The 24,959-nt window shown below is 35.3% G+C and overlaps 1 protein-coding gene across 1 annotated transcript; it reads left to right on the top strand.

The window, feature by feature from the left end:
- Positions 1–684: 684 nt before the first annotated feature.
- Positions 685–3,041, top strand: LOC145086391 (receptor-like protein kinase HERK 1). Its single transcript, XM_079024141.1, has 3 exons — positions 685–903; positions 1,268–2,194; positions 2,472–3,041. The coding sequence occupies exons 2-3, from the start codon at positions 1,295–1,297 to the stop codon at positions 2,895–2,897; spliced, it is 1,326 nt and encodes a 441-aa protein (XP_078880267.1). The 5' UTR covers positions 685–903; positions 1,268–1,294; the 3' UTR covers positions 2,898–3,041.
- The last annotated feature ends 21,918 nt before the right edge of the window (positions 3,042–24,959 follow it).

The following is a 24,959-nucleotide window of genomic DNA, read 5'->3' as shown; positions in this document are numbered from 1 at the left end:
AGGTATACATGAGAAGAAAACCCACAAAAGGTGTGTGTAGCTCGCTTAAGCTCTAGTTTGCAAATTTTTGCTTCGTTTTATCCATGACGCAATTTGATGCAACGATTGAAACCCAAAACATGATTCACCCTATGTACAAACCAGTGTTCTCACCCCTATAATTTTTTTTCGGCTGTCGGAGGTGGGAGGCGATCGATTGAATTCTAGATTGCAAGAAGGGGGAAGGGCATATGGTGGTTTGGGTTTTTAAGGGAAAAAATTGAAAGGGAAGTACCCATCAGCCTTGCTCTTGGAGAGAGAGAGAGAGAGAGAGAGAGAGAGAGAGAGAGAGAGAGAGAGAGAGAGAGAGAGAGAGAGAGAGAGAGAGAGAGAGAGAGAGATTTTATGTATTTATTTACTAATTATAAAATAGTTAAAAAAGAAAGAAAAAAAATGAAAAATAAATATATTAACAATATTATAGTCTTTTCAATTTGGTAAACGACATTTTCCACATACAAACTAACTTAAAAGGACCACCAATTCAAAAAATTCAGAAATTTAGAACCAAAACTAAAAAAAAATGTATAGGACCATTTTTAAAGTTTTATCTTAAATATATATAATAATGTTTTTTTTGGAGACTAAATACGCATAAAAAAAATACTAATGGGTACAGTTCAAATTGGGATGGGTTAGGTATCGAGCCTTATTATTTTCTTTTCTCACACAGTCACAGCACAACAAGCTCTTCACTTTCTTCTCCTGGTCGTTGCCAATCATTGTTCAAGGTCAACGTTCATCTACTACCCTTGCCGTTCTTCCGTCTCACGTCGCCATTCGTACATCGCCTTACGCCATCTTCTCACGGTTCATCACTGCTGTTGCTGTCCTTCATTTCTCCATTCATCCATCTCATCACAGGTAAGTTTATCGTTGTTTGTTTCCCGATAGTTAGTCATTGCTCATAAGTGACTTTGTTTGGTTGGGTTTAAATATCTACATCCTGTGTTGCTTTTGCCTCCGATAGCGATCCAAACTAGTCCCTTGGAAAGATGAATCATTTTACTGCTATTGTTTATTTTAGAATTTATGTGACCTTTGTATACCAAATCATCCCCAAATGTGGGGTCTATGTTTCTTGGAATGGAGTATTGATTTGGGGTTTGATAAAGTATAAAATCTTCTTTAAATTAGCGACATTATTAGATGCAATATTATTCACCTCTTCCAAAGACTTCAATTTTAATTCTATGGAAGCCTTAATGATTTTTCTTGGCAGTTGTAGTCGACCACAAACACAGAGTTCTCTTTCATGGACAATTTTGATAAATACAGACTTACATTTGAAGACATAAGAAACGCCACCAACGACTTTGGTTCTGGCAACTTCATTGCTAAAGGTGGATTTGGGGAGGTCTATAAAGGAGAATTCATCGACTCTAAGGGTGTCACCATGGGTGCTGTAAAGCGTTTGGATCGTTCAATAAATCACGCAGATATCACATTTGGAACAGAGATCATGTTGCTTTCCAGTTTTAGACATGAAAACATCATCTCACTCATAGGATTTTGTGATGATGGGAAAGAAAAGATCATCGTATATGAATACGCATCTAACAAAAGCCTTGATTTTCATCTACATAAACCCAGCCTCACATGGATTCAACGTCTCAAGATATGTCTTGGGGCTGCACGTGGCTTGCAATACCTTCATGATCCCAAGGGGACACAACAAAGAGTATTGCACCGTGATATTAAAAGTGCCAACATCTTGCTAGACAAAGATTGGAATGCCAAAATTGCTGATTTTGGCCTATCCAGACAAGGCCCTGCAAATCAACAACACACATTCCTTTTCTCTACTGCTAAAGGCACTCTTGGCTATTGTGATCCTGACTATATAGATAAGAATGAATTGACGAAAGAGTCAGATGTGTACTCTTTTGGTGTTGTATTGTTTGAAGTTTTGTGCTCAAGGCCTTGTGTTGATTTAAAATATAATGATGTGCGAAAAAACCTTGCGGTCTTGGTAACGTGTTATAAAGAAAAAAATATAGATGATATTATTGATGTTAAGCTAAAGCAACAAATGGAACCGAATTCTTTTGATACATTTGTAAAACTGGCGTATCAATGTTTGGAAAAGGATCGGTCACATCGCCCGCCTATGGCTTTGGTTGTGAAAAGGCTTGCAACTGCTCTCAAACATCAAGTACGTTGCTTTTTCCTATCTATTGAATTTTTTTTTAATAAGTACCTTAACCTTTTTTCATTATTAAAGAAAACTGAAATAGAAAGATTTCATTATAATCTTTCCATAGTTAATTTGTTACTAACAGTTTAAATTTGAGACGTTAACTTTTATATTACACACATACAATATATGCAAACACACACACACACATACATACATATAGTCTCTAAAAGTAGAATTTTACACGGTTTATGTATTCATGCAAAATGACGATTATAATTTTTTTTTTTCTCAGGAGGATTTCGAGGCTAAACGTCAAAAAGCAAAGAGGAGAAACGTAGTTTTACGTAACATACTGTTAAAAGAATTGGATAATCCTCTTTTGGATTTTCAAAAAATATGTCCACCAGGAGGAAGAGACTCGCTTATTCTGTACACAACAACAGGGGACAACACCAACCAACAATCGTTCAAAGATTGCTTGCGCATTCGATTTTTACTCAAAGATTTTAATGTTTTATACCAAGAAAGAGATGTATCGATCCACTGGGATTACAAAGAAGAATTATGGCGGATTTTGGGCACAAAAGTCGCACTTCCAAGGCTGTTTATAAAAGGTAGGTACATTGGAGGAGCAGAGGAAGTTTTACAGTTGCATGAGCAAGGGAAGTTCCAGCCACTTCTGGATGGAATACCACAAGTTATATCGGAAGGGAAATGAACCACACAATAGCTAGAAGGTGGATTCTAGTAGGAGAGGGTTGCTAATGAGATGTATAAAATGTAGTATGTCTGATTGCCAAGATTCCTTGTTAGTTGTAAGCTATTGACAAAATTGCAAAAATGGTCCTTGTGGTTGGTAAAATCATGTGGTGGAGGCTGAAAATGAGACAAAATTGCAAAAATGGTCCTTGTTGGTAAAATCATATGGTGGAGGCTGAAAACGAGACAAAATTGCAAAAATGGTCTTTGTTGGTAAAATCATGTGGTGGAGGCTGAAAACGAGTGTTTTGACAATGAGTGTTGAAAATGTTTTAGGTTTAGGTGGTGCTCATGGTCTTTTTTAATTTAATAAAACCATTTAAAATAAATGAAAAAAATAAAAAACCAAATACAAGAGGCATAATCGTCTTTTTAAGTGTATAGGGACCAAAGTTACTAAAAAGATACAAAATAGGGCCATCAATGCATCATCAAACTTTTTTGGACCAAAAAATCAGAAATTTGTCAACCACAAGGACCGTTTTTGTAATTTTGTCTATGCTATTTATAAAACTATTATCAAATGTAAGAACAAGTGAACATATTTTAGAAAGCATATATGGTATTAGATCTTTAACATCAAAAAAAGGGCAAGGATACGATATATTAAAGTGATGTGGAAACGACTGTGTCCAGGTATAGTCTAGACGCTTTTCATTTGTAACGACCTGTAAGAGTAAATTTCATGTTTGGTCCCTGTAGTTTGTTGATTGTAACACCTTTTGTCCAAAAGATTTGCACTCATGGTTCCTACTTCGTACTTTGGTTGCAGCTTTGGTCCTCCACTGCAACTGCCGTTAAGTGGAACCATTAAGTGCCTTCATGTCCATGGAGAGTATTTTCGTCTTTTAGTTATTTCCGTTGAGAGAGAATTTTAATGTTTTGGATGAGATTGGAGCTGAAAAAATCAACTTTTGCTTGGGAAAAATTTGCAAAACCCGGAATACGCTTGCAACACTAGAAAATAGAGAAAGGGAAAATGACAGTTTTACCCTCGAGGAGGGTTAATGGATTCATGTAATGATTATTAGGGGCAATAGACCGGACCTATTACAAAGGTTTGGATTAGGGACCAAGGGTGCAACAAAGGAATCTCATGGACTAAAGGTGTTATAATCAACAAACCATAGGGACCCAACATGTGATTTACTCTTACAATAGCAAACTAGACATTAAGAATTTCTTAAGATTGGCGGACTTAAATCCGTATAAGGTTAAAAACATAAAGATATTGAGATATAATGCGTATAAAACATCTTGTATCAGGTAAGTTTCTGTTTGAAATTATTCCCGAGAGAAATTCTTGCCATGATATATATGGAAATAGCAACCAACTTTCAAATATAATCAAGTACATAATGTAAAGACTTGGGGAATTAATTCCTAAAAACTACATTAGTGATGGTGCTACTAACACTTTGATAGACAAAACTTAAACGTAAGTCGAGTAAAACACTTGTTGTCTATTGGTTCCTACTTTTAAACAAAATAACCTATTGTAAGTCTTCATCTAACCCTGTTTAGTTTTGACCTTCTAACTAGCTAGCGACCACAGTTACATCTTAGGACGTGAGATATGCTTCACAAAATGATCATGTTTTTTTTTTTTTGACCGAAATCTTACATATATAATGAGCTGTGAAAATCACTTTAAAAAGGATGTTGGTATAATTCGTCTTCGGATGATGGGCACATAATATTATACCCGATTCCAAGTTTAATAAGCGCATCAACTAAACATCTACAATCCAAAGTTTATGGACATTCAAGGGTGTGAAATAAGCACAGATGCCTCAGTGGATTGCTCTAATCTCTTGCAAATAAGCTGAGATATTGATAACTTGCATTCTTCTTTGCGAAGAAAGATTCTTTCTACCACCACTTGATTAAAAACGTAGGTTTCTTTTTCTGTCTTTTCTACAAAACAAGACATGTGAAGTTCATAATTAAACCATTATCATCAACTTTTTCACTCAAGACATTCAACTTATGCCTCTTAAGAGCATCTCCAACCCACTCCCATTCTCCATTTTTTCCTCTATTTCTTTCCCCATTCTTCTCCAACCTTCCCCCATTTTGGGGGATATGAATAGTATTAAACCAAATATGGTGTTATACTATTAATTTCCCCCAAAATGGGGACAAACTTTGTGTTGTGGGTTTTAATCCCTCTGTTTATATATTTATACATTTCTAGTTCATTTTTACCTACTAATTATAATTTAAATATAATATTTAATACATATAATATTTTGTTATATATTAAATTGTATTAATTAATTATAAATATAAAGTTTGTTTTTTGTTCATCAAATTCATATAAAAATTTAAATACATATTGAAATTTTAAAAAGCGATAACGTATTTTATAAAAATTTATAATTAAAAATGTGTATGTCTAATATTTATATAAATGTATGTATAATATTTATTTAAAAGTGTGTACGTGTAATATTTTTTATAAATGCATGTATAATATTTATTTATAAGTTTATTATAAATATTATCTTTTGTATTTAATATTAATGTAATGAAAAAAATATAGATTATATATTTGTTAAAACTAAATTTGTAGAGGGTGTTTTTGACAATCTATGTAAGTTGAAATAATGTAATATACTAGGAATATACTTTTTGCAAGTGAAATAAAAAATAGAGTAGGGTTGGAGATGAAACACTATTTGCCCCTTTTTTTACTCCATTTTTTGGGGAAAAAATGGAGATAGGTTGGAGATGGTCTAAGTCAACAATTCCTTAATTCCCCCAAATCTTGTCCATTATCTATCATGTTTAATTATGCAACATACTTTTAACTTTAATACAAATTACCATTTAACCCACATTTGATCATCTTTTATATATATATATATATATATATATATATATATATATATATATATATATATATAATATTTTATCCCACATAACACCAAATTAAGAACATCATTTAGTTCTTTGGAGTACCTCCAAGTAAAACTTCTTATCTAATAAGTCAATCTTAAAGACACCATAAATACCCTATCTACTTGGGATTTCATTTGTTAAAAGTTTAGAGGGAGTATGAAGAACACAATGTTTTTAAGAGGTTTTGTAAAGAAATAAGAAGTATAAGAGAGCGAAAGTATTATCAACGGAATTCAGAGCGACGAATCAATCATAAATTATCGAATAAGTGAGGATTTCTGTCATTCTCCCTCACATTTTTTTAAATAACAATGGATTAACTTCATGTAAGAAATATGTAAAAGATACTGAATTGATATTTAAAATAAAACGTTTTTAAGCTAACATGAGGTAAGATGCAACATGCAACATGGTACAAAACCCGACTTGTAGTAAAAAACCTTCTTATATGGTGACCATCATAGACCATCTTCACGCACAAACCACCCGGCTTAGTCGATTCAAGGATGTCAACGGGCGCAAACAGGATGGGGATTGCATACCTCGTCCCCGGCCCCAAAAAAAATTTCGTTTCCCCACCCCCGCCCCCGTCCCCGATTGATTTTGGGCTACTTTATTTGGGCTAAAAGAAGTTCTTGTTTGGGCTAAAAGAAACTATTTTAGGGTAACAAATAGATACCTATAACATAATTTTACATGTTACAAACAACTTAAAAACATGTTTTTGTTGAATTTTTGTACGTAAAAATCATTTTATTGTTTATTATATTTATATAATTAATATATGTCAATTTATATAATTTATTAGCGGGGCCCCCACGGGGATTTCGGGACGGGACTACCAACCCCCACCCCTACCCCCGAAATTAAAACGGGGTAAAACTTGCCCCCGCCCCCGCTCCCGTCCCCGAGTTTTTTCAACAAATGCCCCCATACGGGACGGGGTCCCCACGGGATCGGGGTCTCACAGGACTTTTTGACATCCCTAGATTCCACCAAACTTTATTATGTTTTTGTTGGGTTTTTTTTTTTCAAAAAATATGTTTCTAAAAATCGCTAAAAACAACAGAAGCTTTATAATTTGAAAAAACTTAAACCATTTTAACCCAAAAAGGATCTTTTGCATACATATAAAGATTAAACCAAACATTGATTGAAATAAATAACAACATGTGTAGACTTTGATTCTTCAAGGAGAGGCTTGGAAGTTGACGAAGATTGCAAGAGAGACCTAAAGTAGAGCTTATATATATGTATCCACCAAGCGAGTGTTAGCCACCAAAGATCCTAGTCTTCTCTTATATTAAGTACTTCTTAAGCCATTAAGAACTAATACCAAATTAGCTTTAAGGAGAAACACTTATAAAGACTTAAACTCTAATCTACACAATGCAAAAAAGAAGAATAATATAAAGCATATTGCTCTTGGCTTTTAGTGAGAAAATAGTAAGAAGAAGAAGCTACCCATTAACTTGCCTTTCATCTCTTTATATATTTACACACTAGTTTATAACCCTTAGAAACCAAGGTGATAAAATTAATTAAACTTTCGTATTAAAAAATCAAAATTATTAATCAATTATTTTAAATAAATTATTACTTAAAAGATATTTTTTAGTTATATAAAATTATAATTGTTGCTTTAAATAAATACGTGAAGTTATATCATCTTATAACTTGTATAAATTTTATTTTATTTTTTAATCTAATGTTATTAATTTAATATAATTAAAGTGAAAAAGTTTAAAATTTGAAATTTAAAATTTAATGCAATTAGGGTGGAAATTTTAAAATTTGAAAGTTGAAATGCATAATTAATAATTTAATATGTTGACAAGTGGCATTATATGAGACATATAATATTAATGAGGAAGTCTAATATAATGAAATTTGCCAATAGGAGAATAAATCTATTTATTTATTAGAATAGGGATGTGAATTAAGGAATATACTTCCATTTAAAGTTAGAGCATAGAAATGTAAGGAAGCATGGTGTGTAAGATATCTCCATCTCATGATCATGGCCTTTACACCAACTCAACGTAAAAAAACCTTCTTATATGGTGACCATCATAAGACCATGTTTATGCACAAACCACAATGCTTCGTCGATTCCACCAAACATTATCATGTTTTTGTAGGCTTTTATTAAAAAACGTTTTTCTAAAAGACCTAAAAAGCAACAACATAATCTTTATAATCTGAATAAACTTAAAACCATTTTAACCCAACAAGAATCCTTTTGCATTCATATAAAGATTAAAGCAAACATAGAATGAAAAAAATAACAACCTGTGTAGACTTTGATTCTTCAAGGAGAGGCTTGGAAGTTAGTGAAGATTATAGGAGAGACCCAAAGTCGAGTGTAACAACTGGTAAAAATTGGTCAGAGTTCGACGGTCAAACCACCGCAAACCGCTATGTTTTAAAGACAAATTGTGGGTAATTTTATGTTTATAATGTATATTTAAAGATAGGGATTTTCTAATATGTTCTTGGTGAATCTAGATTGTCAGGGGAATGATATCGATAAGCAACGTAAGACTCAATCGTATGTAGTCCCGTCGACCAGAGAAAATAGAATAACGTTAGGCGTTCACCGGGCGCTTAGCGCAGGAGAACGCTCTGATGCTTAAGTCAGATGCAAGATATGGGTGATTGTTATCGAATTATAAGTGAAATATGGTTGCCAGAGCATACCTATTCATGGAAGAGTTGGTTTGCTTTTATACTTCGTTCATGTGGGGAAATGAGATGAGGAAAAACAGAACATGTCCCTATCTCATCGTCATTAATGCGTCCAATGCCGAAGGTACAAAAATTGTAACATCGAAAAAAATTAAGACTAAAAATTTTGATTTTTAAATTAATAAAACCAATATCCAAAACAACATCATAGAAACCATGGTGAATCAAAGTGTATCAATAACATCTAAATACATCAGAGTAATATAAAAGACAGAACGATGTGGTGTGTGCACTGCAATCATCCCAAACTCTTCCCCTTCGAACCGGAAGTACTTGATGATGGATTTTACATGCACTAACGCAGATAAATCATTAACACTTAAGGGTACATGCAACCTAAGGATCAATGTCATAACTGTATTGAAGTAATATTCAATTTAACAACAAAACTTTATAAACCCTAGGCTAATTTCGAATTTAACAAAACAAAAGTAGGGTTTACTTACCTTTTAGTTATTGTAGTAAATAACTAATCAAAACCTTCTTGAAAGACTCTTGGAAGCAAGCACCACTAGTGTCGCGCCTCTAATGGTTCACACCCAAACCCTAGCAACCAAGGAGCTTGAAGAGAGAGAGGAGAGGAGATGCAAAAATCAGAATTCCTATTAGGAACTAAGGCATGGAAAAAAAGGGGGTTTATATAGGTGATAGGAAGGTGTTGGATAAGGCAGGTATCTCCAACATAACCCTAATCCTTTTCTTCCTCCCTAAGGCATTAAATGCACCCTTAAAGCCCAATGAAACCCTAGAAGGGATTCTAGAATTCGTCCCCCTATGGGAGGTTCTAGAATTCCTCAATGCTTAACTATTTAACATTATCACCTTTAATCCTCCTACTTTTAATTAATTCAATTAATCCCAAAATTAATTCCAGTTAATTTCTGATTAATTATTAATTAAATAATACTATTTCCAATTAATATATTATTCTCATAATATGTTAACAAACTATTTATTTTGATTTAAAAGTAATTTATTAATCAATCTATCTCTATCTCTAAGAGTTATCATATTCAATTACTAGGTTTGAGGGCAATCCAAAAGGATTGTGCCACTATAAAGTTCAAGTATATACCAATTATAGTTATTAGCTTAGACACCTAATCCAATAGTATCTGACTTTGATAAATCTAATAACTATAATTGTCAATATAACTTCCAAAACTGATCAGCAAATTATAGCTTCCAAAAGCTGCTGTCGAACTCTGTCCCAGTTCGTTACGTGTCCTAAGATAAGTGATCAAATATTCCTCTGTTCTACAAGATATTGTACAGACATGAGATTTGGATTATAGTCAATCTCATTGTCCAAGTTTTGTTTCCTAATTTCTGATTTATGACGACTAAAAATCAGACTACCAATTGAACACATCAATTAAGTCTAGGCTTGACCAAGCACTTTAGATGTCATCATCAAATTATCGAGGGCCCCAAAGATATCGCTTTTCTCATTAGGGCAAAAGGAAGGAATAAACTTTGACTTATATGATTGTACTATTTACTCATCAAATCATGCATAACAATATGTTTTATAACGTCAAGTTACTGATGCATTTACGTATTCACAACTGACTTGTAAACAACAACTCATAGATCTCCTTTTCAAGCATATAAGATATCACCATCTCAAAATTACCCGGGATAAAATCCATGAAGTAATTCTCTGAGCGTGGGTTTACCCAATACTTAAAATCCCCATTTTCTATGTAGTCATGAACATTGCAGCAAACAATTGCTATGTCTAATCCCCATAGACAATCTACAATTCAACTCATGATAGTCTTAATTCACTACCTACTTCCAAAAGTACGAGTGATAGTGGAATTTTGAATAATCAAATATTCAGGAAGTAAACATGCAAAGTGAAACACAATAATATACTAATTAGTTATGGTCTAAAAAATATTGAATATAAATAAAACTCTTATTATTTAATCACCATATTATTTAAGACTTTATTCACTGTATAATGTTTTGAGAAATCAACCAAACACTTGAATTAAACATCAGTCATGCCATGTTATAAACATGCATACTATGTTTCTCTATGGTCCTTCCTTGTGAACAGATGGATTGGACTATTCCAATGATGGTCATTTCACAATTCCAAATTCTTGTTATTACTAAATGTGTTAGAATTACAACCTTACATGCATTGTCCTTCTGTGATGTCTAAGCTTCAAAGTTGTAGAGACTTAAACAATGATGTTACAGAATGTTCTATTGAAACTTTGTTACTAAAAACAATTTCATGAGAAGAAGTCTCAGATTCAAGATACACTCCTTAAATACCTTCCTTGCATTATGGTTTCCAATTCATACATATAGATTTTAATAATGAACTCTTACTATGGAAAAAGTTCCATATTTCCATATGACCATCAATTCTGATCAAGAACCATCTCAATCTAAAACATGTCACTATGGTCTTTCTAACGAATACTATATTTCCAACTATCTACGAGTAACCAATCTTTGGCATAACCTCAAAATGTTCTTGATAGTCATTTAACTCTAGTTACACAAATTTCTTATCCTTTTTCCCTCTTAATGCTCAAGGCATTTGGAAAAAATCATAACAAGTGAATATTATAGCATATTCAATCGATCCTATATCTGAAGCATATGGGAATCGATTCATAATGTCTTACATAAAGACATGATATATGATCAATCTCTTGCTATAATATTTCCATATATCGAATTTCCTATGTCGAATCATTTCAACATGATATTCATATATGTCCATGACTAAGTTCTATTAAACTAAGCAATCTAAACTTTTAGATTCGCAATGAAGTATGAGTGCCCTCTCCCTTAAGTCTTTCTATAGCTAAATAATTTCCAAACTTTGCAACTTGCAAATTTTCAAACTTTGTTTCTTACAAATAGTATTGCTAACTTGCAATACTTAACATAACAATTATGATCCCACTATCATAACAATTACTCTTCTAATAGCACAACGATTATGCTCCCACTAGCTTTAACATGTACCCAGAAATCAACTAGACTTCTAGAAATCAATACTCTTGACTTTCTTTCTAAAGTACAGATTTTTGATACGCAATGCTTCGATAAGTCTCCAACTAGACTTCTCAAGCTTACACACCTTCATTAGATAACATATGTGTGTGTTCAAACCCTTTCAAAACTTATAGCTATATGCTTTGAAAGTTCAAACAATTCCTTTCTATTTCTCACAATTTAAACTATGAAAAGGGATGCCATAATCATATTACAAATTTGAGAACACAATTAACACAACTGCTAACCATAACGATATTTATTAGATCTTTAAAATGTAACATCCTGTTTCGAATCGTATCATTATTTGGGGACGTGGCCAGATGATTGTTTATCATAAGTCTTAGGGCCTTGGCGAAGATGGGAATTGACCATTTTTGGATGTGGGTGTTATAAAATAAGTAATCTGAGTTTTCATTTGTGTTCAAAGCCTAAGGAAATTATCGTAATTTCTCAGCTCAATTCATTACGAATTTTGTTTTTTATTCGGGAAGTTTTATGGCAAGGGTGAGCTATAAGAAGTGTAGGTCTTCTCATCACCTTTCCGTAGATATAAAGTTAATTGGAAACGAACCTAAGATGAGGAAGTTATGGCTGTTTGAATTATTGGAAAAAATGGTCCTTAGTGTAAATTTTTTGCAAGATTGGTCCCATGCATGCATTGTACGAAAAACGTGTGTCTGGGTGGGTACGCCTAGCGTAAGCTGGGGTATGCCCACCGTAATTGCCAAAGTGCCAAACCCTAATTTTTAGGGTTTTGGCATTATTTAAACATCCTTATAACCTCAAGGTTCTCACATTTCTTAGCCTCCTCTGACCTTAGAGCCTCATTTCGAACCCTAATTCCCTTGGTGGTGTATTCTTGAGCTTGGAAGTGATTTTAAAAGGTTCTTCGTGTTATTTCAAGGAAGTGAATCTTGGTGATCAAGCTTGGTGTGGCTTTGGGGTTGTAGATGCAGAACCTCCACTCTCTTGGGAAGCTTTAGGAGGTATAAAGTTCTTATCTTGACTCCTTCATATGCTATTTTGAGTTTAGGGCAAGTTTAGGAGCTTTTATGGTGTATTAAGTTCTTCTTGTGAGTTTGAGCCACTCCAAAAGCTTAGAGTGCTAGATCTTGCCCCTTATAATGTTGTTAGTTTATAAAAATGATATCGTAATTGTAGATATTAGACCATGCATGATTTTGAGCCCTTATTATGGGACTTGATGGAAAAAATCGGATTTTGGGTCTCATTAAGACATACAAATGGGTAAAGTTGCCAACTTTACGAGTTAAGGACTTAATTTGAAGGTTTCTTGAGGTTTAGGGGCTAAGTGATTAATGGGTTAAGTCAGAAATGAGAATTTTGGTAGAACGCCGTTATGTTGCGTGTAATGTGTAGTACACACCACGTATTTGATTTTGCTCATGTCCCAAGTCGTTGAGCATCCGCCGAGAGTACGAGGTGTACGTCGCACGTATGCGACCAATATGATGTTTTGAGTTTCAGACCTTCATGGACCATTTGGACTTTGTGTCTTTGTGAGTTGAATTATTGGGCTTATTTTGCTGGATTAAGGATTTTCATTAAGGGTTGAAATTAATTATTAGGCTTGCCTCATGGGGCCTAGGATTGTGGTTTTGGGCCTTAGTGGGCCCAATGTGCTTGGGCAATTAGTGGTCCTAGTTAGTTAGACCGTTTTTGGACCTAGTGTTTGGGGTTTAGTCCCACATAATTATTAAAGTATGCTTAGTTGTTTGGATCAGTTCTTGGAGCCGGTTCGCAGCAGCTGTAGTAGTTGTAGGATTTTTCTGGCGATTGAGGTGAGTCTCCTGACTATACCTATGGGTTGAAGACACCAATGTTGGGCATCTGGTTTATGTATTATAGGAAGACCGGGGGTGGCCCTTGGCATTTGTATGAAAGACCAGGAGGTGGCTCTTTGCAAATCTACATGCAAGGCCAGATTTTGGACTTTGCCAGTTAAGTAGATAAGTAGTTGTAGATTATATGCTAGTTGTCTTTGTGATGCTCGCATGGAAGACTATGAGATGGCTCCTAGCACTTGTCAGTAAGACCCAGGGTTTTGGTCCCCGACTTGGCAAGGAACGACCATGATACGGCTAGTGACATAATGGAAAGACTATGGTTGGCATATAACACCTCATATTACATGTTTGATATGTGTGACTCGTATATTTAGTATGGTATGTGTTATTTTGGGGAACTCACTAAGCTTTGTGTTTATAGTTTGTGGTTTATGGTTTAAGGTACTCCCGTTTTGAAAAGGAAGGGCCCATCTTGATCACAGCGCATACACCCGTGTTTTCCGTAACTCGTGATTTTGGGAGTGTACTCTGATAATTGTTTTATTTTGAAATACTTCTAAATGTTAGAATAAAGGATAAAAAGGTGTTTTGATTATATTAAAAATGAATTTTTTACCTTGTGATTTTCACAATGTTACAAGTTGGTATCAGGGCCTTGGTTTGAGGGATTCGGGCATACTCTCGGGTATGATTGGACTTAAACTGAGGGTTTGGTAAAAAATTTCATAAAATAAATGTTTTATTAAAATGGGTTTCTAATCAAAGAAAAGGGTGTGATGCGTGCTATCGGCCGAGCTCAAGTAAGTGGTTCCCAGAATACCAATACATGTTTATTATGGTATATGATATAATTATGAGCATTGCATGCTAGATTAGGTCTAAGGATCTACTCAAGATTTTATGTTCGGAGAGATGCCTTTATATGCCTGATTGTATGTGCTTTTAGAATTGCATGCTAGTATGGTTTTCAGATCAGTGGATAGAATGGCTTGATTAGTGTATGCTGGTTAGATTTTCCGTTCCCTAAATGCTTCTTGCTTTGTGCTTTATGGGACGCTTAGTGATGTGGATCAGCTACTAAGTGAAATATGTTAAGTCACATGTGGCACAGGTTAAATAATCTCAGAGTGACAAATTTGGCCCTATTGCGCAACTCTCGTTTGAATCCAACCGTTCCGGGGTTGAGTCTTTTACTTGAAGGATTATATGATCTCTGTTGCATGTGCTATATTTATGAGGTAGCTAGTTGACATTGGTAGGAGTCTTTCAGCAACTGAGGGTTGGGTGAGGTCGGGAACCTATGAGAGCCTAGGAAGTACTTTAGTGGGTTTAGTTGCGCTGTATAGTGAGTATTTTGTGCATCAGTGTGAGAAGGTGACTTAGAGGATTCAGGATGATTCTTGAGGAAAGTATGGATAGAGGTGGAAGGTAGTATTGGGCCCGTACTAGTGAAAGCAAAAGATTCATACTCGAATCAAGGAGAGTCTTGGAGAATCTAAGAAGCTTGTGGGAGGAGGATTCTTGGGTATGTTCTAATCACTTGCATGTTGTATTTCAGTTTGGTGATGATCACTCAGGAAGGAGGTTTTGGTTCTCGTTCCGGCTCAGGTGCAGGTGCAGGTACTGAGCCAAATAGCGAGCATATGTGGGAGTTCATCTCATCGGAGATTACCCGCAGTATTTTGGAGCAGACTTCGGTGATCTTTGGTTCGGTCAAGGAGGTGATTATGGAGATTTTAGATAAGCGCTTGGGCGCATTTCGTGTTGAGGTTATGGCGATCGTTTGAGCTTCCACTCTTTCTTTCCATTAGTTTCATGCTTGTAGAGCTCCCACGTTCTCTGGGGAGAAGGACCCCATTGCCACTAGGAGATGGTTAGTAGATATGGATAATGTGTTCAGGATGAGTTTATGTCCCGAGGAGTCGAATGTCAAATTTGCTTCCTGCCTTTTAATGGACAAGGCACGAGATTGGTAGGAAGAGGTAGGAAGTGAAGTGAGTGATGATGCTGTTGATGCTATGACTTGGGGTGATTTTTCGACCAAATTCCAAGCTGAGTTTGCACCGGTGATTGAGATATAGCAGTTGGCACAAGCATTTCAGGATCTTCGCAAGACTATTGAGACTGTGGCAGAAATCACAGTGAAATTTCAGGAGAGTGATTTGTTGGTTCTATAATAGTATGCGGCGGATGAGGAGATGAAGAAGGTAAGGTATCATGATATGCTGAGGGATGACAGCGGGGAGTTTGTGAGTATATCAGGATGCAAGACCCTAAATAATATGATTTGTAGATCCCGAGAATGGGAGATCGATTTTGAGCACCTAAGGAAGAGGGGTTCAAATCAGGTGCAAGTAGTGGAGGGTCCCAGGAGGAGACCCAAGACTTCAAATCAACGGTTGAGGGGACAGTAGGTCCAGGGTCAGTGCATCACGTGTGAGAAACTACATGATGGGGTTTGTCGATCTAGGGGTTTGGGTTGCTACAAGTATGGCAGGGTTGGTCATGTCAGCAGGGGTTGTCCTTGGGGGGTAAGCCCGTTATGTTTTCACTACAACCAAGTAGGCCACAAGAAGGTCGACTGTCCGATGTTGAGGGGAGGTGTAGTAAGTGCACCTGCTCCGGTTACTTTGAGGATCATTGATGGTCGTGAGGGTAGTGCATGAGCCTCAGCAGAGAGGATCCATACATTACAGTTCTAGACATGGGAGGCCAGGACTCCAAAAGGTGATATTACGGGTATGTTATATTTTTCCTTCTTTTCGGTTGTTATCAGTATTTATGTTGTTTGGAAATTTATATCGATTTGGGTAAGCATTATCTTTGGTTTAATTCTCTGTTATTGTTTGAGTTGCATCATTAAGAATTGTTATATGTCAATTACATGCCATGAATTATTAGTGGGTCAGAAAGGGTTGCATATTGCTGAGCAGGTTCCAGTGTGTTCGGTTGTTATTCTAGTTCTTGGTTAGGATCGGTTCAGGGGTGCTGTATGGAAGGTCTATGGTTAGGTTCAGCGGGTTAGTTCTCCAGTATTGTCCGGGTTCAGTGGTTGTAACATTTGAGTTTGGTTGGTCACTGGGTGTGCCAAGGGAAGTTGTCTATTGCTAGGGCTTCGGTCTGTGTCACCAGCATAAAGTACTTCAAGATTTGGGTGTTGTATCATTGAAAGCATTTGGAGTTATCCGATTGATAGAATTTTAGGGAGTGTTCATCTGGTCTTCAAGGGTTGTGCAGTCTTTGGGTTGGGCTAGTAATGGAACACTAGCATTGGTAAGAGTAGGTTGTTAGCGGTTGAATCATAAGGGGTAAGATGGATTGGGAATCCTTCCGACCTTGTGTGTTGTGAGAGCTTCATCGAATCAGAATGGGGGAGAACCATTCATATTTCCAGGAGCGGAATTAGGCGTGAAACTAGGATGAGTTTTACATCCCCGTCGGGGAGGAAGGCGGCCCAGGTGGCCGTCTGGATTGAGGATTGTGTGAGTTGGGAGTTCAGAAAACTTCCTAATAATTGGTTATTGCCTTTTTGGTGATGAATAGCAGGCTTTTGGTGGACCCACGTTGGCGTTTCAGGCATGACTCGAGCCCAGCTTGGGGGCTTGGTCGGGTGTGTGTTCGACTCTGGATGTGTATGGATGGATTGATAGATGAACGGTACAACCATGAGCGGTGGCCATGGTAAAATAGAAGTGTTGTAAGATTGCAGGGTGTCCCGTAGCATTCACTAGGTTGGCAGTTAGTTTGGGATTGTTGTAAGACTGAGGGGTGGCCCATAGCATTCAACAATCCTTGTGCAACGGTGAGCATGTGGCAAATCCATGATTGGTCATGGATTTCTTTAGATGGATTAGACCTGGGTGGGTCAGATCGTAAGACCGTGGGAGGGCCACAACATGCTTGGAATCAGGAAGTGGCAGGTCATTGGTGGCCAGGTATGATATAAGGTTACAGTTGGTCATGTAGCATTCAATTTTAGCATTGGATTTGGTGGCGAGATAGTTTAGGCAATTATTACCATATGAGGATTTCTTTCGGAAGTCGTGTGGTGCGACTGTGTGTGTCTTTTGACTCAACAATCGACTCATTTAACTGTTTTCTATATTACTTTTATTTAATCTATAGATCCATTACCAAATACAATATGATATTCTATTTTTTTTGCATTCAACAATATGCTCTGTAGGTATAAATGAAAAATATTGTAAATTTGAATATACCAAATAACCATCCATAATAGATTAATAGAAACAACATCAATGAAAAAACATGTATGAGAATAAAAGTCCATCATTTTGGTAATTTTCTACTACATTAAACTTCCACAAAAAACTAAGGAAAGAATATCCATGATCCAATTGTAGAGGGATTGTCCCAGACATCAAACTGTAGCAGCTCTATATTCTGAAAAAAAAATAATGAGATTTTCTATAATTACAAGACATGAATTTAAGTAACTTCTAAGAACATGGATTTTTCAACTACATGAAATTACATCCTTATGCCATCTTGAAGCAATGCCAATATTGTTACCAAAAGATAGGAAGAGTGTTACCAACGTGGTGGATGCAATGAAAGAATAACAACATTCAATATTAAACCAAAAGTAGGATGTTGTGAAATTAATAACTAACCATATATGCTTTTTTAAAGGACCATGTCATTTATATAATGTTTAAAAAATTCCCTGGCCTACGTAGCTACGACCGAAACCAACATCTTTTCCTCAAAATGAGTGTCATCATTCCAAAGAATACCGGACTATATGAGAAATAAAAATTAAACTATCAATTAGCAAAACAAAAAATTATTGCAAATTTAAAATAGAACCAACGAAAAGATATTTAAAAATTACTTACTTTATTTGGGAATCCATATTGTTTGGTCAAGACAAAGTCAAACATCCATCTCATTGAATAATGCCCACTCTCTAAAACACCAAGTTACTGGTTGCACTAAAAATGTAATAAAAAGAAAACATTAATCAGACAAAGATAACAATATCAATTTGTTTGGATGTAAATGATATAAACTACCTCGGCGAGAATCCATCCTATTAGAGTTGATATGTCTTTTTCATATCTCGTGAAAGCCTTAAAAAGATAAAAATTAATAGTGTGGTGTTCAAATTTATTACAAAATAATAATTTTTAGACTATACTAATAAACTTCTTACATGTGCACATGCTTTTTGAGCAAGCAGTAAGTGTCAAAAGGCTTTTTCTACAAGCTTCTTATGTGAATCCAAAACATACACAATGCGATTACGGGGAAAGATCACCAAGAGAACCCAATGCTTACTAGCAATTATTAAGAATGTTAGTATATATGAACAAACAAAACAAACAAATAATAATCACTACTAGAAAAACAGCCTTTTACGACGCGCAATGCGTGTCGTAAAACGCTCAGACGACGCACAAATGCGTGTCAAGGAAGGCCCTGTCATAACGAGAGACGACACGCATTTACGACGCTCATCTACGACATGCAATGCGTATCAAGGAAGGCCCTGTCATAAAGTAAGACGACACGCATTTGTGTGTCGTAACCTTACGACGCGCGTTTAGGACACGCATTGCGTATCATTATAGCCCGTGTCATAAATGAAGATGACACACATTTGCGTGTCATAAATTTCAGCAACCATTTACAATATGCATATACGACGTGCCTTTACGATACTCTTTTACACATAATACAAAAATATGTAAACAAATATATACCAAAACAATCAATTTCATCCAATAACATCATGTCAAACAAGTTATCAAAAAATTGTAATACATTGATATTAAGGGGATCTAATTGTACATTGTTATTAAAGGGTTTTCCCTAACTATATAACATGATACTACATCCCTAACTATATAACCGCATCCTTCGTGTCATTGGATTGCCACCTGGTGTACCACGTAAAAATGTTAAACTTGGTGTCATGGGCGGCTGTCCACCGGGCATGGATGGGAAGTAAGGGCTTGAAGCATTAGATGGAACAAAATAAGTTTTATTAATCACACAATCAACAAACTTTAGAAGTACCTTATAAGCAAGTGGGAGTATTGAAGTCTCGGAATTTGCATACATGAGCCTTAAAATCCTTGGCTATCTGCACAACAAGCTAGTTTCCACCTGCAACATGGGCAAATATGTCCAAAAACTATTTGAATGACCTAATCATCTTTAAATAGCATCAAATCAGCATCATTTCTCTATATCTTCTTCATTTAGACCAAAAAAACAATTAAAAGACCTTGAAAATACACATAAATATGTACAATAGATACAAAATAACAACTTAATTGCCAAATAAAATTACTTTACCTGTACTGTAAAGCAATCAACAATTAGCTCTTAAGAGATCAATTGATTTCATATCTTTTACAAGTTTTATTTTTGTAATTTTCGACTTAGTATATTATACTATTATATTTATTTGTTTTTTTTTTGTGATAACATTTGTAAAATATTTAGAAACCGGGTACCCGGTTATGGAACCGCTTCCAACCGGTTCCGATTCCGGTTCCATAATCTAAAAAACCGGTGTAGACGGTTCCGGTTTCGGTTCCAATATTCTAGGAATCGGCGGTTCCGGTTCCAAATGATTCTTCAAAAGTTGCAATATTGGGATCGTATACTCTAACTGACAACTTTTAATTTTCCTAAACTAATGCTACAAACGCCTAAGTATATGTGTTTAGTAATTGGTAATGTAGGGAACATTCCTTCTCTAGTGAACCTGAAGATGGAATTAAAATGAGTCAAGTTTTTTAATAAATTACAGGTTGTTCCATTCTGAAAAAGAATTCTCAATCCAACAATCTGAATTTAATATAAAATATTTTTTCTAAATGTATGTTAAATGTTAGAATATAAGAAAAGAAAAGATGAAAAGTAAAATGACTTTCTATTTCAGCAATAGTTACTGTTACTGTTGTTAACTAAACAAAACTTTTTTAGTACTACTATTTGAACAAACATGATGCCCTTAACTTAACAAACAATCAAACACAGAAAGAACAAAAAATTACATGAATTACTTTATCTGAGTACAAAAAATTGAATAGATTTTTCAAATTATAAGTAAAAAAAATGGAAGTGTATGATGTAATAATGTTGACATTCTTTTTTATATATTTGAAATTTAATCAGAATCCCAAGTGGAATCCTTCAAGTTTAGAAGAAGTTGAAGCAAGTGAAGTGGAAGCTCTGTTTGAACCATTAGGCTCAGAGGAAGATGAACTTAGTCTTTAGGTTTATATGAAAAAAAATACAAACTTAAGTAGACATTGGGACCATTTCAAAATTTAGTCTAAACTTAAAAGAAGGGTAAGCTTGTCAAACTTGTAGTACTTCAATGACTTTGCAATTGGTAACTGAAAGTCTGAAACATGTACAAGTTTGACAACCTTACCCTTCATACTCAGAACCTATATCAGATAACTTATCCCTACTAAATTAAGAAAGATAACTTCTTAGAAAGAGTCCATGAAGAGGATGTTGGATACCACGACACGTTTCAACAAGATCTTGTAAGATTTCCTTAGCAGGACCCTTCTTTGACCTAATGTACACAGATGCTACTGTACAAAGTAGATACCTAAATGAATGAAAGAAACCAGGAGTATCAAAAACTGATAACCATAATATATAATCAAATCACATCTCTTTTCCTTTGCAGATTTATTCCAACATCTCATAAGCATAGGCCTTCATAGAAATGATTATTGATTCTATCATAGAACTTTTGTAACCAAAGAATAGTAGCAAGTTATCTTTGCATTACTAAGAAATATTACTACCTAACTACCTAACATAGTACTAACAAGAGGTAAACGGATAAGGGTTTCTAGTTTCCCACTTACAGTCTCGGCAATAAGTCGCCCGCATGCTGCACAAGTCCATACAGCTCAATAAAATCGTATTAGAATCTTTCCTGTTTCAAGGTCCAATCTTCTACCAACACATCTATCAATTAGAAATTCATCAGGGTCCTGCGTTTAAGGGATTAAATTATAACATATAAATAATTAATAAAAAGATATGTGTTAATCTTATTATAACTTACATCTAGAACAATGAAGACATTTGGTCTGTTCTTCATCTTCTCAAGTGATTCTGCTTGGCGAAAATTGCGTGGAAAACCATCTAAAAGCCATCCTTTTTTTTTGTATCATCTCTTGAAAGTCGCTCAATCACCATCTGTAAAATAAAGTGTTTGTTTATCTAATTTGGAAAGAAATTGAATGTGATTTAAGTTAGTGAAATGATATTATATACATTTGCGACAAGTTCATATGGAACAGGGCGTCCTGAATTCATGTACTCTTTTGCTTGATTTCCAGTCTCAGAACCTACTGCTACTTCACTTCTAAGTAGACCTCCAGTTGATATGTGAATCGTATATTGTTTAAAACCCTAAATCACATGCATATTTCCTGTTAACAACACGAAAGCACCAAACCCATAGTCGCTATCACAATCGCAAACATTAGGCGTAGATGTATAAACCACGCTTCGTGAACCCATAGGAACAGATAAGGAACTCATAATCCATGTGTGTTTGTGAAGGAAAAGTGGGGGAGAAAGAACTAGGGTTAGAATCGAAGGAAAGGAAATGTATATAGAATGTAATAAACCGGGCCACTCTGTCGGAATTTAAGTATAGTTACGACTGATTCTAGGGCCAGCCACTCCGACGATGCTAACGAGAGAAAATCTAGGAATAAAAGAAGGTGAATCGTTGTTTGTAAACAACATACTCCATTTGAATATGTATATGAAGGAGAGAAGAGGTTACCTGAAAATGATACTTCATTCGATCAAGAAGTTAGGGCCGACGCAGCTAACGGTGGCAGAGCAAGACGCGAACCACAACGGGCCATTTTTTCTCGGGCGATTTCTTGAATTGTTACATTATTATTCGACAATATTTGATTCATTAGAAGCAAGAATGGGGAGAAACAGTATGGAGAGGATGAAGACTGAGAATCACTTTGCGGAGGCTTGTTAGCCAAGAAATCGCCGTTTCCTTTTCTTCTTGGCCCGATTTATTACATTCCATATACAAGATAGTGGTGGTCTATGTAACATGAAGGGGGGGGGGGGAGAGAGATAGAGAGAGAGAGAGAGAGAGAGAGAGAGTCTGATCAAGGTGAGCGTTCTTATGGAAGGAGGAGAAGCAACATGCAGGGTTTTTAATTTTTTCGATTTCATTTCCCCCTGCTATTAAAAAACGAAAACGTGCGTGCATAGACTAAAATTATAAAGCGACAGGGTAACACGACACACTTTTTAGGATAGGTGCCCTCCGTGTTTTTAATTTTTTTTGTTGGACACTAATTTTAGGGCGCACACAAATGTGTGTCCTCTATCCTTCAAATTTGCAAAACTGACATTATTTTTTAGAGCACGCACAAATGTGCGTCCTCTATCTGCGAGTGTCATTGTTTGCGCGCCATTGAAGGGTTGTTTTCTAGTAGTTAATAAAGGTATCAATTTATGGTATTTTTGCAAATATAGTGCAATGAGAAACAATTTTCCATGATGAAGATGCATCGCATCAACAAGATAACTGACAACACCCTCAGGATTTGTTTAAGCTTCCCGTTGTATCTTATATGGGTTTAGGAAATCACATTTGTTCATAAGTGTTTGAACCATTGAATGTAGAATCCTACAAAAAAGTGTGTTATAGTCAACTAAACTCTTTGAAGCTACCTAATCATTATGGCAACACATAATAGTTTTTGAGGTACCTAATCCCACATGGGTCTTGCTTTGTTGGTTGTTTGGCCAGGCATGTTCTTCGTATCACCCCCTGCGGTTGCTGGTATCAAACTTGTGGTCGCATTTTGTTGCTTTGTTCGTTGTTCCTATATTGATAAAACATTTGATATATCTCACAAAAATGATACTTGATGTGTATATAATATCTAAAAAGGTAAAGAAAAATGAAGATGTACATGAATGATAACAATTGCAATCCGTGGCCATTGAATTACAGTACCGACCGCATGGTGTAGCTTATTAACTTCTTGTATCTTGACCGAAACATGAAGATTTTTAAAATCTTCATCAATTTTGTCTATTAAAACCTTCAAGTGATTTTCATGAAGAAGAAGTGAGTGGATTAAGCCATTATCATACGGAAAGACCAACCCTTTGGCACATTTTTGGTTCATTTCCCCATATGGTAACACCAATTTGCATTGAGTAGGCAGCCGCAAACATATAGCACAAAGTGTATTACTATTTTTTTAATTGACATACGGTCGTGAATTACATCAATATTAACATGTGGATTGCTTTCTATGACTCACCAGATACTTTATTAAGCACAATAACAATTAGAAACTACAAGATATATAAACAAAAATCTTTTTTTGTATATATTGGACAATTGAAAATGCAATTTTTTGATTGGATACACATAACTATAAAAAGTATACAATTTCAAGAATGGTAACACTAATGAACTACCAATGTGATGGCCAACCGCCCTTATACAACCAGGGTGCTCCGGTCCTATAACATTTGTCAACAAATCTTCTCTAGGAGTAAGCACCAGATCTCCTTTGGATATTTTAGCTTGGATATCTACCTGTTAATAAAAACAACAGAATTGTGAGAGCAATTACTTAGAAATGATAAATATATACATATATAGAAAGAATATTCTTACAAGCTTGTCAACTATAGGGTGTATTTTCGGTGGGATTATGTTTGACCCGGACTCATTTTTAGATCTTTGACCCATGACATAATCTCTTGAACGCTCACTTTTTATCTCATATTGAGACGGCAACTCACCAGATGCCATCTCTTTTTGTAACTGAGGTTTCTTTCCCCGATACCCATGTGGGACTACTCGGGTCAGATTTGTATTATGCTTCGAACTCTTGCTTGCTTTCTCACTTTGTTCCTGCAAATAGAATTAACTAACACAATTAAAACATTGCAATATAATAAGTAATATAATCAAGAGACATTAACATGAAATTCCTTTGATGATATCCTCTTTTGAAAGTTTTGCAATGCAGACTTGTCCAGATATGGGTAGATAACAAATTCATCTTTTTCATCACTCAAAATAACTTTTTTAAGCCTCTTCTTGAATCCTCTCCACTAACTGTTGCATGTTCTAAGAACTGATGCTTTGTGATTGTCATTTTGAATATTCCAACGGTTCTATTTTTTGTTGTACAGTAAGAAAATTAATCATTAATCACATATCTTAATCTGATGAAAGAACATGTAATTGATCTTAGGTAAAAAAAACCTTAATAGTCTGCCACAAATTATCATTTTCAGACTGTGGAACTTTCTTCCAAATCAGACATTTGACAGAAATTAACATCCTTGTGATTGCAACACACACATTGGCGAACTTACTTTGTTTATTCCCAATATGTTGACCAATATTGTCGAAATCAACTTCTTGTGGCTCAGTATGGTCAAATAGTCGTGTAGTTGTTCTTTTTTTTTTTTCCTTAGGTTGTGGCCCTTGCTGGGGTTGTGGCTGTGCTTGT

Source organism: Lactuca serriola, chromosome 2 (genome assembly GCF_051521515.1).
Source record: "Lactuca serriola cultivar US96UC23 chromosome 2, Lser_US96UC23_V15, whole genome shotgun sequence".
Lineage (NCBI taxonomy): Eukaryota > Viridiplantae > Streptophyta > Magnoliopsida > Asterales > Asteraceae > Lactuca > Lactuca serriola.
This window is presented reverse-complemented; position numbering and strand designations above follow the sequence as displayed.

Excerpts from the sequence above, each read along its gene's own strand:
- LOC145086391 (XM_079024141.1), top strand. The coding sequence starts at position 1,295 with ATGGACAATTTTGATAAATACAGACTTACATTTGAAGACATAAGAAAC. Across the intron at positions 2,195-2,471 it reads CAACTGCTCTCAAACATCAA|GAGGATTTCGAGGCTAAACG; the intron begins GTACGTTGCTTT and ends TTTTTTTCTCAG.